Source organism: Vicia villosa, unplaced genomic scaffold (genome assembly GCF_029867415.1).
Source record: "Vicia villosa cultivar HV-30 ecotype Madison, WI unplaced genomic scaffold, Vvil1.0 ctg.000423F_1_1_1, whole genome shotgun sequence".
NCBI classification, from domain to species: domain Eukaryota; kingdom Viridiplantae; phylum Streptophyta; class Magnoliopsida; order Fabales; family Fabaceae; genus Vicia; species Vicia villosa.
The window spans coordinates 135,792-149,302 of NW_026705200.1; the positions used below are offsets into that span (position 1 = coordinate 135,792).

The 13,511-nt window shown below is 36.1% G+C and overlaps 1 protein-coding gene across 1 annotated transcript; it reads left to right on the top strand.

Annotated features, from left to right (window-relative positions):
* Window positions 1-753: 753 nt before the first annotated feature.
* Window positions 754-11,495, top strand: LOC131628126 (uncharacterized). The gene is made up of 3 exons (XM_058898998.1): window positions 754-940; window positions 1,358-1,445; window positions 9,203-11,495. Exons 1-3 carry the CDS (start codon window positions 754-756, stop codon window positions 11,493-11,495), a joined length of 2,568 nt encoding a protein of 855 aa, XP_058754981.1.
* The last annotated feature ends 2,016 nt before the right edge of the window (window positions 11,496-13,511 follow it).

Here is a 13,511-nt window from a genome sequence, read left to right on the forward strand (position 1 = left end):
TCATCATTATTCATAGCATATCATGTTTTGAGCATGCAAGCAAGAAACTAGGCATAAATCCATCATATATAAACATCACCCAGGCATTTTCAACAATTTAAGCAATTTAGGTCGACCTATTTTGCATCTGAGTCGACCTACAGAAGTTATTTTTCAACAGAAAACATAAAATGTCCAGTTACGTCGACCTACCCTTCTTTTAGGTCAACCTAATTTGATTTTTTTAGGGCTCTTCTGTTAGGTCGACCCAGCCCTCAATTAGGTCGACCTACTGCTGTAAAAATTCCCAAATTTGGGTCTGTTGGTCGACCCGACCCATCCCCATACATAGATAAACATTTCATTTTCCATTTTTGCTCATTCTCATATCATTTGTACGGCCAACCCTAAATTCTCAAGTCCAAAGGCAGCCAAAGTTCATCTCTCTCACTCAAATCCTCAACAACCATGCCTCCAAAATCAAGAAAGGGAAAGGAAATTGCATCTGGTTCATCTTCTCAACCGGTAAGTGCTCTTGTTCATCCTGACTGTCGGGAAAATTTTGAGAAGTGGCAAATGAAAAGGAAAATTGTTAGGCAATATATCTATAATCCAAATGTCGTCAAACATATGCATATTCCCGAGGTTGCTAATCTGATTGAACACCAAAACATTCATCCGTTGGTGCAATGTGACACTCCGTACTGTGAAAATACCGTTAGGGCTTTCTATGCAGGGTTCCAAAAAGGGGATGGTTGTAATTTCCGATTTAAAATGGGCTCCAGGCCGCATGTTGTTGACAAACGGGCTTGGATTAGCATTTTTGGTCTCAAAATTGTTGGAGATGAGTTCTGTATGGAAGACGGTGACGTACCGGGAAACTATGATCATGTGGCCTACATGAAATCCATTCTCAAAGACCCTTCTGTCTTTATCAAACCGAATGAAACAATCACAGCTGGTCACTTAAAGAGAGATCCTAGGCTCCTAAATTGGATTATCTCAAGAGTCATTCGACCAAGAGCAGGAGGATTCTCAAGGATTGAACGTAATGTGGTTGTGCTAATGTATCTGCTGCAAAACAGAACCCGTGTACATTGGCCACACTTTCTAGCTGCCAAGTTCCATGAAGTACAACAGAAAACTACCGCTCTATGCTATGGTTCAATCATTCAAACAATTGTGAACCATTTCGGCATGAGGCTTGAACATTTGCCCTACATTCACATGTAACAGCCTCAAGACTTCTCACAAACGACCTTAACTCTCATGGGATACCACTGGGATCCAAATAGGAAAACCTACTATCTCATTCAAAAGGGAACAGGAAAAATCATATACAACTATGACGATCCTACGGAATTTGGCCACCTTGCAGGTAATGAAGATGAAGGCAATGATCAAGACATAGCAAATGATGATGATCACCCTATGGAAGATGTTCCACATGATGCGGATGCAAATTGGCAATATGTTCCTCCTCAAGGAGAGGAAATCCCTTGGGGATACACAGCTCCGCCTCAGCTGGATCAAACCAACATCATTTCCATGTTAGAAAATATGCAACTCCTACAACAACAGCACTTCGACACACAGCAGCTCCAATTCCAGAACATGCAACAGCTTCAACAAGATCGCTATGACGAACAACAACGACAATATCAATCATTATACAGCTTGGTTCAAGAACACAAAAGCGATTTTGAAACGTTTGCATCCAACTCGACCCTAAGACAAAATCATTTTGAGGAGACTGCATTGAACCGTCATGCCAATCTAAGTCAGAGCTTCAATACTCTAAACATCTCTGTGCTTGATCTGTTAGAACAAGTTGAAGAAGATCGTCCTCAATCGTTTCAAAGAGGAAGAGGAAGACGGGGCAGGCGTTAGGATGCATCTCTTTTCATAACATCATCTCATTGCATTTCATTCCATCATCTTTATGTTCATTTGCTAAAAATTTCTAGCACTTAGTCTAGGTTCCCTTCAATTAGTTGGAATATTATGTGTGTTTTGGGTGTATTGTTAAATTTGTTTGGATATTATGTTATCTCTGCTTGACTTTACCTATTATACTATGAATGTTCGCGTTATATCTATTTTTTTCTCTCGTTACTCTCTTCTACTATTTCTTCGTTGTATTTCTTTTGATGTTGTCAAAGGGGGAGATAGGTGCTGAGAGTACGGGGGAGCTCTCACTACTTGTTTGCCGAAGCTTTCACTACTTGTTTGCCATCATCAAAAAGGGGGAGTATGTGAATACAATCCCACACTCACAAAGGTGTTTTTGATCCATGGCAAACTCCACAAGCAAACAAGCAACAAGGCACAAGCAAAAGAACTCAAGGAAAAGCAAGTTTGGCCATTCAAGACAAAGCAAGTCGACCTGCTCTATATCTAGGTCGACCCAAAACAAGGAAAACAAGAAAGATTCAGAATTGACACAGACAGGTCGACCTACTCATAATCCAGGTAGACCTAAATTGATGAGATTTACACAGCTCACTGTTAGGTCGACTCACACAACAACTAGGTCGACCTAAACTGAAGAAAAGTCTTCAGAACGTATCTCAACAGGATTCTGGTCGACCTAAACCTTCAACAGGTCGACCTAACTGGGAAGAATTTCATCCAAGTTTAATCCAGCTCTGTTAGGTCGACCTAAGCACTACAAGAGGTCGACCTATTTGATCAAAAATGCCAAAATTGCTGATCTGCTATGCTCCAACTGATCAGCTCTCATATATATGATCTAATGTTCATTATTGAAGTTCATAACACCAACAACTGAAAGATACACAAAGGCTTCTCATCTTCGATCATCGACACAACTCCAACACAACTACACACAATCATTTTTGCGTTGAGGGTTTGCGTTCAAGATCGATAACGTCCATGGAACGGAATTGAAGATTCCTAGTGGGTGAAGATTTGTGGGGTTTTTGGTGAATAAAATCTGAGGGTTTTGTCCTCCAAGATTGATGAATTTTGGGGGTTTTTATCAAGAGGCTTCATCAAGGATCCAGCTGAGTGTGAAGATTGAAGAACAAGTGTTCAAGCAATTCAAGACACTGCAGAAAGGGATCAAAGTGAAGCTCTTGGAAGACCTTAATCTGGCTCAAGATTAAGGGGGAAGAAGATTCAAAGGATCGACAAATTTGGTTTATTGTTTATCGCTTTGTTATCTTCTTTGTATAAACTGCTTTCAACATAAATGGAAGATTTCCCAATTTCAGTTTGGAATTGGGGGCAGACGTAGTCGTAGCGAGGACGATCGACGAACTTCCTAAACAAATACCGTGTTCTTGTCGCTTTTATCTTTTCATTTACGTTCTGTTCATACTTGGTTATAATTGCAAATTGACAAACGATTCAAGTGTTAAAATTGTGAATTAAGAACTTGCATAAACATCACAATTCACCACACATTGAATCACCATCAATTTGAACATTATCACCAAGTGTTTGTCTTTTCGCTTCTTCCACTATTACTGCATTGCAAACCAAAGTTTATCAAATTAGAAGTTAATCGATTCTCTTTAGTGTAACGAATTGATTCGATAACATATCCTTTCATTGTTAATCCCAATTATCTTGTGGTTCTAGCACATATACAACCCTTGCAATAGTGGTCCGGAATAGACGCAAGTCGATTCAGAACCGCTTTCGCTTAAGTTTGAAATAATTTCGAAAAACTCTGTGAGATCTATTCACCCCCCTCTAGATCCTTAAGCCTAGCGTCTAACATTAAACACTAAAACCTAATTTAACATGCTAACAACCCTAGCATCTTCGACACAGGCATGTGAACAACCTTCGACTTCATGCTTAATCCTGTCGAACCAAGAAGCTACCATTCGACCATACTAGAGTTCGATCCAATATTTCACATTATGCTTTGTTGGAAGTTAGAGGACTTATCAGTGCATGGGTGAAGGACCTGAATACAGTGAAGATATGGGTGATGCAAAAATATGGAGTTCACTCATCTTGGACTAAGATTATTCAATTTTCTCTTTATCCTGTTTTGCACAATTCTTTAGACATAGTATGCTTAACAAAGTGCGGTGATATTGTTGGAACAAATAATGTAGTTGGATTGGTGAAGTTGAATGATAAAGGACGGCTACTAGAGTCTCGGCTTTTAGACGGATCCGCATTGGTCGTGTATACAGAGTCTCTGTTTTCACTCCCCGACACTGGTCAAACTTAGGAAAATTACTATTGATAACAATTTTCTTTTATATTTATCTTGTATCATGAAATATGAGAAGTGAATCGTGATAGGCAAAATAATGAAACTGTTATCAGACAGAACATAATTTCATAATTTTTATCTTATTTTATCATTATATTTTAAATTTTACAGAATTTTATGTGTTATTGCCGTATCAACATTAGCAATTTGTTTTCTTTCATTATTTTACTGTTTTTTTTACATGACATCTTGATACAGAATTTACTGAATTGCTAGAATGAATTTTTAAGACGTCAGATTTTTAAGCTCAGAAAATCACAAGCTAAAAGTGCTTTATTTATGAATTTGTTTGGTTTGTACAATATATAGGGTGTGTTTGATTCTAGCTGAATCCTGAACTGGCAGCTACCACAACATTTTGTTATTGATATGCACAGCTATATGTTTTTGTTGTGTAAAGCACTGACATGTCTTTTCTTGATTACCATTAACTGTCATAGATTTCCAAATTCTTCTTCAGCTTTACAAAGATATGCACAACTCTCTTCTTTTTTTCTCTTCTCCAACAGAAACTGCTAAATATTCTTCTTAGCTTTGCATGATCAGTGGCAAACGAATATAATAAACTAAAAATCTTAAAATGTTACCACGAATCACACCTACAATTTTAAAATGTATAAACTAAAAATCTTAAAATGTTACCACGAATCACACCTACAATTTTTTTTTTTACTGCGGATGTGGTGGCGGATGTTGCGATTGCGGTCATTGCGCTTGTTGCGATGCGCATTGCGGCCGTTGCGGCGTGAATTTTTAAAAGGAAGTGTTTGAAATATTATATTAAAAAACACTTAATGTTATGTTTTTTCATTATATAAGAAGTAAATTGAGTTTTAGACTTCTAATATATTGTCCGATGGGGTTCCTAATGCATCCGAAAGCAAGACTTTAAAATCACACCGCAATTGCGGTCCGATGCGTGCGGTTGCGGAGACAACCGCATCCGCAATATTGCGGGTTCAATTGCGGTTGCGGACCGCAATTTAAAACCCTACTACTTTAGAGATATACAAACTTATTTGTTTTATTAAAGAAGCTTACTCAGTTTAGTTTTGTATGCATCTAACTGACAGAAGAATAAAGAAGACAATAGGATATTTTTCAAGTACCTTGACCTCCTGCAGATCAATATTGACAAATTGGAGCAATTTGTCATTGAACATATCTTCAATCTGAAAGGAAGAAAACAACTTTTGTGAACAAAAAGTTAGGATGACAGAAATTGTTTAACCATTGTTGAGATTTTAAGAGCAAAGATAACATCATTATAATCAAAACATAGAGTTACATAGTAAGTATAGACACTTTATATTATAGAGAAAATTGAAAATAAATTCTCTTGAGAAATATTGTCTTCATGAGAATTAAAAGTATTTTCCTCTTCCTTGATAAATAACACTAGCAAAGCATAACTGCATAAGAATAAATATTTTGATAAATCTCCCCACCGGTCCAACCGTACCTTCAGGAACGGCACCAACGGTAGTAGTGGCATCAAGTAACCGTGAGGATTTCAAGTTTGGATATGAATTTCTCTCATTCTCTCATTCTGTCAAACATGGAAACAATAATAATGTTTTCTAGCTTATATAACATGAATAATATTTCCGTAAGCGTGGGGGCTTAGAAAATACACGAGACTTACAAAACCTTCAAAATGTGGCGCAGAAAACTTGAGATCGAAACAAATTAATTACACCAACCACAACTAAATAAAACTTGTATCTCTTACAAGCTTATAAAGCAGAGATAAGTTGAGAATCATACCATAGTTGCTGCAAGTGGGTCTACAACAATATCAGTCCCAAAAATATGTTGATAGGATAAAAATGTTGGCAAGTCGTCAACACAACCAATAAGTGCAGCCTAATCATATGACTGTCTATCCCATATCAACATTTTGCATCAGATATTCTTTACTTTCAATTTAATCAAGTCAATTTATTAGAGTTTTAAACCAATGGAAACAAAATTGTAAACGGAAAGCAATAGACTAAAGGTATCTTACACTTGTGAAACCTTACTTTCAAAGAAATTTGGATGGGTGACATAATAACTCTAAATCATACTGCTGGACTTTTTGAGGAATTATAACATGAGACTTTCAAAGAAATTTGGATGGGTGACATAATAACTCTAAATCATACTGCTGGACTTTTTGAGGAATTATAACATGAGACTTTAAATCGAAGGTGTATTCAGTGTCTGACATATTCAAGTACTAAGGACCAGCCAATCAACCCTGCATAGATAGTACATAAAATATATCAACTTTCTATATTAATAAAATATGTAGTATACACAAGCACTCCTATCATTCAATAAGCAAACTTAACATCATAATTAGAATTTCAATCTTAAATACTAACATTTCAGAGATATGTACAACCGCAACTTAAATCCTTATTGAATACTAAAGCACAAAGAATAACTTCATATTAGAGACAAGTTATATATTTATATACTTTAATCTCCACGCTACCAGAGTTATTAATCCTACATAGCGGAGTGGAGCGGCCGACTCCCAAATGTGGGAATAGTGGGAATAGCGGGATCCCGGATAGCGTAGAGGAGCGGCCGACTCCCAAAAGTGGAAATAGTGGAAATAGCGAGATCCTGGATAGCGGGATAACTTTTTGTATACTAGTGAAGAAGGTACATCATTGAGGTTAGTTAAACATTAAAACAGTAAAATCTAAAGAGTAATCGAAAGGACCAAGGAATCCTTTAGTTCCCCACCTTCACATGTCTGAGTTATAATAGAGATATCTGACAAGTCATAGTGAAGGAAACCTTTGAAACTGTCCAGAGTATACTTAGTCGAAACAACCCTTTTAGCAAGTTTTTTAGAGTCATTTTTTAGTTCATTGAAAATGTTTCCACTAGTAAACCAACTTGGAAAAGGTGGATAAAATGCTAAACCAAAGTCAGTGCTGTACCCCAAAATGCCGTCATATATTTGCGAAAGTCATTTTATGTTGAATAAGTGCAATGACCTAGTGGATAGTGAAGTTGAGTGTAAGGCTAACAAGTACAAGGTCCTGGGTTTGAATCCCACTTTTGACATTTTTCCCTTTTATTTGTTGCTAACTTTAGTTCTAACTTTATTTTCATTTATATTAAAAAATCACAAAAAAAATGTTTTTTTTTTCATTTTATTTATTAATTTTCGTATTAATTAAATATGCATTTTTTTAAATAGTCAATTTTTCATTTTTATGCACTTTTTAGCCAAAAATCACCAAAAAATATAAAATAAAAAAAATGATTAACAAAGATTTTGTTCATATTTCTAAATATTGCATAATTGTATAGTTTAGGAAAGAATCAACATAATTAAAATATTTTAGAAATCAAAATCAAATCATATTTGATTTAGAGTTGTGATTTATTAATTATTTATTGATTGTTTTAGGTGTATATAAATAGCTAACAATTCCATTCACTTAGGGGATCTAATTTTTCCACACACCATCCTCTACACCATAAAAACCACCACCGATTGTACGACAACAAATCCTTTTGATCAAGTTCAAACGGAACAGCCACCGGCCGGACCTCCGCTCCACCACACCGGATTCGCGACGACGCAAGGAGCTACCACCATCCACAATTTTCTCTCGCCGCAATAAGTTTCATCCCCATTCGTTTAAATTTGTAATCCCCCATCCTGAAGCCATGTAATAGCGTAGGTTTTACTTTCTCGCATTTTATTTCTCGCGTTTTATATTTTTATAAACTTGTACATATTTAACTTCTAGTTTAATTAGGCTTGTATGCCAAGATAACAAACAAACGCTAGAATAACCATAACAACCAAGATAAAATAACTGAAAATAACACACTTTGCAAACACCACCTTTAGGTAACTCTCTCTTTGTTGCCTTACGATTAAGTTGGTCACGTCCCTCGAAAATAGGGATACTTAAGCACAAAGATCCTCAGTAAAATCAACATAGTCCCTACGATACAAAAGATCATAGTCCCTCGATGACCCTCGTGTTGCCTATGAAATATGATCTTGTCCCGGTGACCCTACGATAAAGTGATAATAGTCCCTTCAAAAGTACTAAAGTATCTTTAATGTTGCCTTCAATGACCATACGATGACCCTAACATCCAATGAAAGAACTTCCTACCAACTAATAGTATGGATTGTCTCTTTCCCTTAAAACGAAAGAAGAATAATATGAAAGACAAACATGTAAGGTAAATACGCATAATTTACGTGCTCAAACAATTTTCTCCATCATATTTCCAAACGATCAAAACAAAACACTTTTTACATCGTACTTTCAAACGAAAAAATACTTTGTATACATTCCTGAGGACTAATACAGGAGTTATTACAAAGTTCGCTTCACATTAGCACTTTACAAAATTATTTTTCAAATCACACACACACGAAAAAAAAAGTTTTCGTATAAAGTGAGCAAGTAAATTAAGAGCCCATGGATAACCATGGATACAAGCAGGGGCGGAACCATTATGAGGCAGGGTGTGGCTTTAGCCACACCAGTTTTTTTACTTTTTTTTTTTATATATAGTATATATAATATTTAGTTAAACTAAAATTAAGTTAATTTGTAAATTAAAAAATACTATAATACAGCAATTCACTTTTCTCTCTCTTAATATCTCTATTTTCTTTCTTTCTCTCTCTCACACCATAACTTCTTTTTCTCTTCTTCTCAAACCCCACCATCTCTCATATTTGTCTCTTATTCTCATATTTTTTAATCCAAAATTTCATTATTTTCTTCTCCAATTTGTTCACTTGACTTGGTTGCATTTATTTGTGTGTGATTGAAAATCAAAGGTAAAGTGGGTATTTCAAATTTCTCTCATTCTTTTCTCCTTTTTGAGTTGAACCCTAAACCCCCAATTTATTAAAAATACCAACTTTCTTAATTTCTCATGAATTATTTTCTTTCTAATCATTTGGTTTTATTGTTCTCTTTATAGGATGAAGAAATTTTTTCCGGTACTCTCTAGAGACAAAGCTACTTCTTCGACTAATGTAGAAGCATCGGAAAGTATCAAAGTTGTTGATTATGAATTGTTGGAAACAGATCCGGGAATTAGGCCTCCAATTTCAAGCTATCATCCCGACATCCAAAATGAGGTAAGGAAAGCTTATTTAAAAATAGGTCGTCATCAACCTCCTCACAATTTCGTTTACCCTTGGTCTATTCAAGGTAAACAAAAGCGTCGATTTTGCAAAAATCGGTTTGATTTGTATGATTGGATTGATTATAGTGAATCTAAGGACCTAGTGTTTTGTTTGCCATGTTTTTTGTTTAAAAATGTTTCTAAGTATGGGGGGGATCACTTTGTGGGAGACGGTTTTGGTGATTGGAAGAATGCTCAAAGGTTGGCTAATCATGCTACTTCTTCCAATAGTCATGTTGATTGTGTGCATATGGGTTATGCTCTCATGAGTCCAAACCAAAGTATTAAGGCCTCGTTTGTTAATCAAACTAATCAAATGAATGCCGAATATCGTGTTCATGTAAACACATCCTTTGTAGCTACTAAGTTTCTTTTGAGGTGTGGCATGCCATTTAGAGGGAGTGATGAGTCTCTTAACTCTTTATTTAAGGGGCCATTTCTTGAGTTGGTGGATACTTTAAAGGAAATCAACCCGGAGATAGCTAGTGTAATTAATTGTGCTCCGGGAAATAACCTTATGACTTCCCCTAAGATTCAAAAGGATCTTGCCGCTGCTTGTGCATGTGAAATAACTCAACAAATTATATGTGATATTGCGGATGATGTGTTTTGTGTTTTGATTGATGAATCTGGTGATGTTGCTGGTAAAGAACAAATGGCTGTTGTTATTCGCTATGTTAATAATGAAGGTTTGGTAAAAGAAAGGTTTCTTGGCATTGTAAGTGTTAAAGAAACAAGTGCTAAGTCACTTAAGGAGGCACTTGAGAAGTTGTTGTCTATTAATGGCTTGAGTATATCTAGCATTAGGGGGCAAGGGTATGACGGAGCTAGCAATATGAGAGGTAAGTTTGGTGGTTTGAGAACTTTAATCCAAAATGAGAATCCATCTGCTTATTATGTGCATTGTTTCGCCCATCAACTTCAATTGGCACTTGTTGCATGTGCTAAGACTCACAAAGATGTTAGTGGGTTTTTCGGTAAGGTCAATATGCTTGTTAATTTCATTCGATCTTCTAATAAGAGACAAGAATTACTTCGGGACAAACAAGTAGCTCAGTTTGCTACATTGATTGAAGAGGGCCAAATAGAAACTGGTAGTGGGTTAAACCAAGAATCATCTATTGCTAGAGCGGGTGACACTCGTTGGGGTTCCCACTTTAGGACTCTCACTTTAGAAACTGGTAGTGGGTTAAACCAAGAATCATCTATGCTTTTGTTAGATGTGCTTCAATCATTTGATTTTATCTTCATGTTATATATGATGGTTGAGATTTTAGGATTTACAAATGATTTGAGTGTAGCGTTACAAAAGCGTGATCAAGATCTTTTGAATGCTTTGTCACTTGTCAATGCTACCAAACAAGAATTACAAGAAATGAGGAATGATGGATGGGAAGAGCTTATATCTAAGGTTATGGAAATTTGCAATAAGCTTGACATTGATGTGCCTGACATGGATGCATCATATGTGCAAGGGAAGAAACCTAGGCGACATGCTACAACTTCTAGTGTTTCTAATTTGCATCATTATAAGAATGATTGTTTGTTTAATGTTTTAGATTTGCAGTTGCACGAGCTCAATGCTAGGTTTGATGAAGAGAATACTGAACTTTTAGAATGTGTTTCATGTTTGAGTCCTTCATCGTCATTTGCAGCTTTTGATGTGAAAAAGTTATTAAGGATGGTTGAACTTTATCCAAATGATTTTGTGGATGTGCCGGAAGTGGTGATGCGACATCAACTTCAAAGTTATGTTAGAAATGTTCGATGTGATCCAAAATTTGCAAATTTAAAAGGACTTTCAGATCTTTGTGCAAAATTTGTGGAAACAAATAAGTGCAACACATTTGATATGGTTTATAAGCTTCTGAAATTGGCTTTGGTCTTGCCGGTAGCAACTGCAAGTGTGGAACGTGTTTTTTCAGCTATGAAGTTTGTGAAGAGTCAATTATGTAACAAAATGAGTGATCAGTGGTTAAATGATCGTCTTGTAACTTTTATAGAAAAAGATGTTCTTGGAACAATTAACAATGATGTTATTTTAGCTCATTTTCAAGAAATGAATGATAGACGATTTTCATTGTAATGTATTGCATTAAATATTATTATTCATTTTTAATGTGATTTAGTTCGTACTTTCGTTTATATTTAGCCACACCAATATATATTGTCTGGATCCGCCCCTGGATACAAGGGGTGCTAACACCTTCCCTTTATATAATTACCCCCGAACCCAACAATATTTAAAAAGGTCTTTCTTATTCTTTTATGCCTTTCTTAATTAAATTGGATAAAATAAAAGTCGGTGGCGAATCTTGCTAACCGCAACATGTTTTGCGAAAACAAAACTGAAAAGTCAGTTCTCCCACCGTGCTACAGTCAGCATTGGGTAACTTTGGAAACTTTAGTAGTTGCAACTGAAAATCTAAACTATATCTATCCTTAGGCTTTATAGAATGGGGGATTTTCAGTTGTGGGAATTTTTTAGTAAACTTCTCTTTCAAGGTTTTCGCTGCATCAGCAACGCTTCGACTAAGATTATTTGGATCATAGACAGTTTCAAAGTATTTCTCGAATGCCTGAATTTCCTTGATGTCTGTGTGCACAGACGAAAAATACTTTGTTAGATGTTTGCTAATTTGAGCAGTATCGAACATGTTGTTCGTATAAAAGTCTGTTCACCAAGTGTGAAAGCCTTTCGCCATATATAAGGATGGTTGGAATGAAGTAAGTCTGATTTCAGCAAAGTTTGAATTGTAGCTTCGATACTTTGTAATATTTTGAAAATTATAATCCACTCCTGCAACATAACTTTCTCGTTTTCGATTGAAAAGAGGCTCTGGAATAAGTTGGCATAGTCCAAACTGTCGAGAAAAGAAGTTTGGCTGGTAGGCTGGTAAGCACACATGACTAATTAGTGGCACAGTCCTAGAAACTATGAGTCTAGAAAGAAGAAATACGCGCCATATGTCTTTGATTGTTGTGCTTGCATTCGTTGAAGCATCATCAAGTGGTAAAGTGAACCAATCAGGGTCGTGTGTTTGACCAGCGAAAGGAGCCATAGATAGGGTAAAGTTATGATGTTTTGAGAACATCAGTACATAGTTAGTGAAGCAGTTCTGAAGATTTTATGCATCATCATTTGGAGTCAATTGAAGTAGTCTAGTCCTTTCAATGGTTCGATTTAAGACATCAGGATCCTTCTCATTCACTATTCTAGAAGTGCGAAGCGAGGGATTGAAAGTTGCATTCAGTCATAGCTGAAGAAACCAATATGGGCCAACCAGGAGCAAATTAGTGGTGAAGTGAACCATCTTCATGTTTCCACCACATCTTAACCGTCTTAAAATCAAACTCAGGGTCAATACTTTTCACTAAATCACACGCCTCAAAAAAAGACCAATATACATAGTCTTGACTTCTAAAAGCATACACTTCCCCACCATCATATTTCAGTTCAGGGTCTTTTACAAACTTGCTCCTTGTGTAGAAAACTACTTTAAACTTAGACATTTCCTGTACAGTTAACAGACCCAAACTTAATACAATTTCAAATTTGGGCAACACAATACGATAGAAAATATAAATTATATACTCAACAGATACGGTATAAGTATCAAAATCTTTGTCCTATAGTAGTTAATGTTTGTTTAACCACCACTAACATTAGAATATAGCCAGAAAACAAAAAATGAGTAACACGAGGATTGTAGCTTATACTTGGGTCCATGCAAAGATGAAGGTAAAAAACAGACACCACGTGATGCCTCGTTTAGGGACCACAAAGTAAAAGCTTTGCTTTTGGGATGTTGCGACCATGATGTTGGGGAAGAGATTATAGGGCTTGCGTTTCAAAGGAGAGAGAGAGTGATAATGAAAGCACAATGGAAGTATTGGAGGGTGAAATCATGTAAGTCTTAAGATTACCCTTATCACATATCCACGGTGGCGACTCAGACAAAAAAATCTCCACGTCAGTGGTACACTTCACCCTCCGTTAGTGGAATCTAACGGGAGGGATCAACCATGGTGACGGAATATTTTACAACGACTAAAGTTCGATGAAATTTTTTGTAAGGACTAAATTAAAAAAGTGCCATAT

Excerpts from the sequence above, each read along its gene's own strand:
- LOC131628126 (XM_058898998.1), top strand. The coding sequence starts at position 754 with ATGGGCTCCAGGCCGCATGTTGTTGACAAACGGGCTTGGATTAGCATT. Across the intron at positions 941-1,357 it reads GAATGAAACAATCACAGCTG|GTAATGAAGATGAAGGCAAT; the intron begins GTCACTTAAAGA and ends GCCACCTTGCAG. Across the intron at positions 1,446-9,202 it reads CATGATGCGGATGCAAATTG|GATGAAGAAATTTTTTCCGG; the intron begins GCAATATGTTCC and ends TTCTCTTTATAG.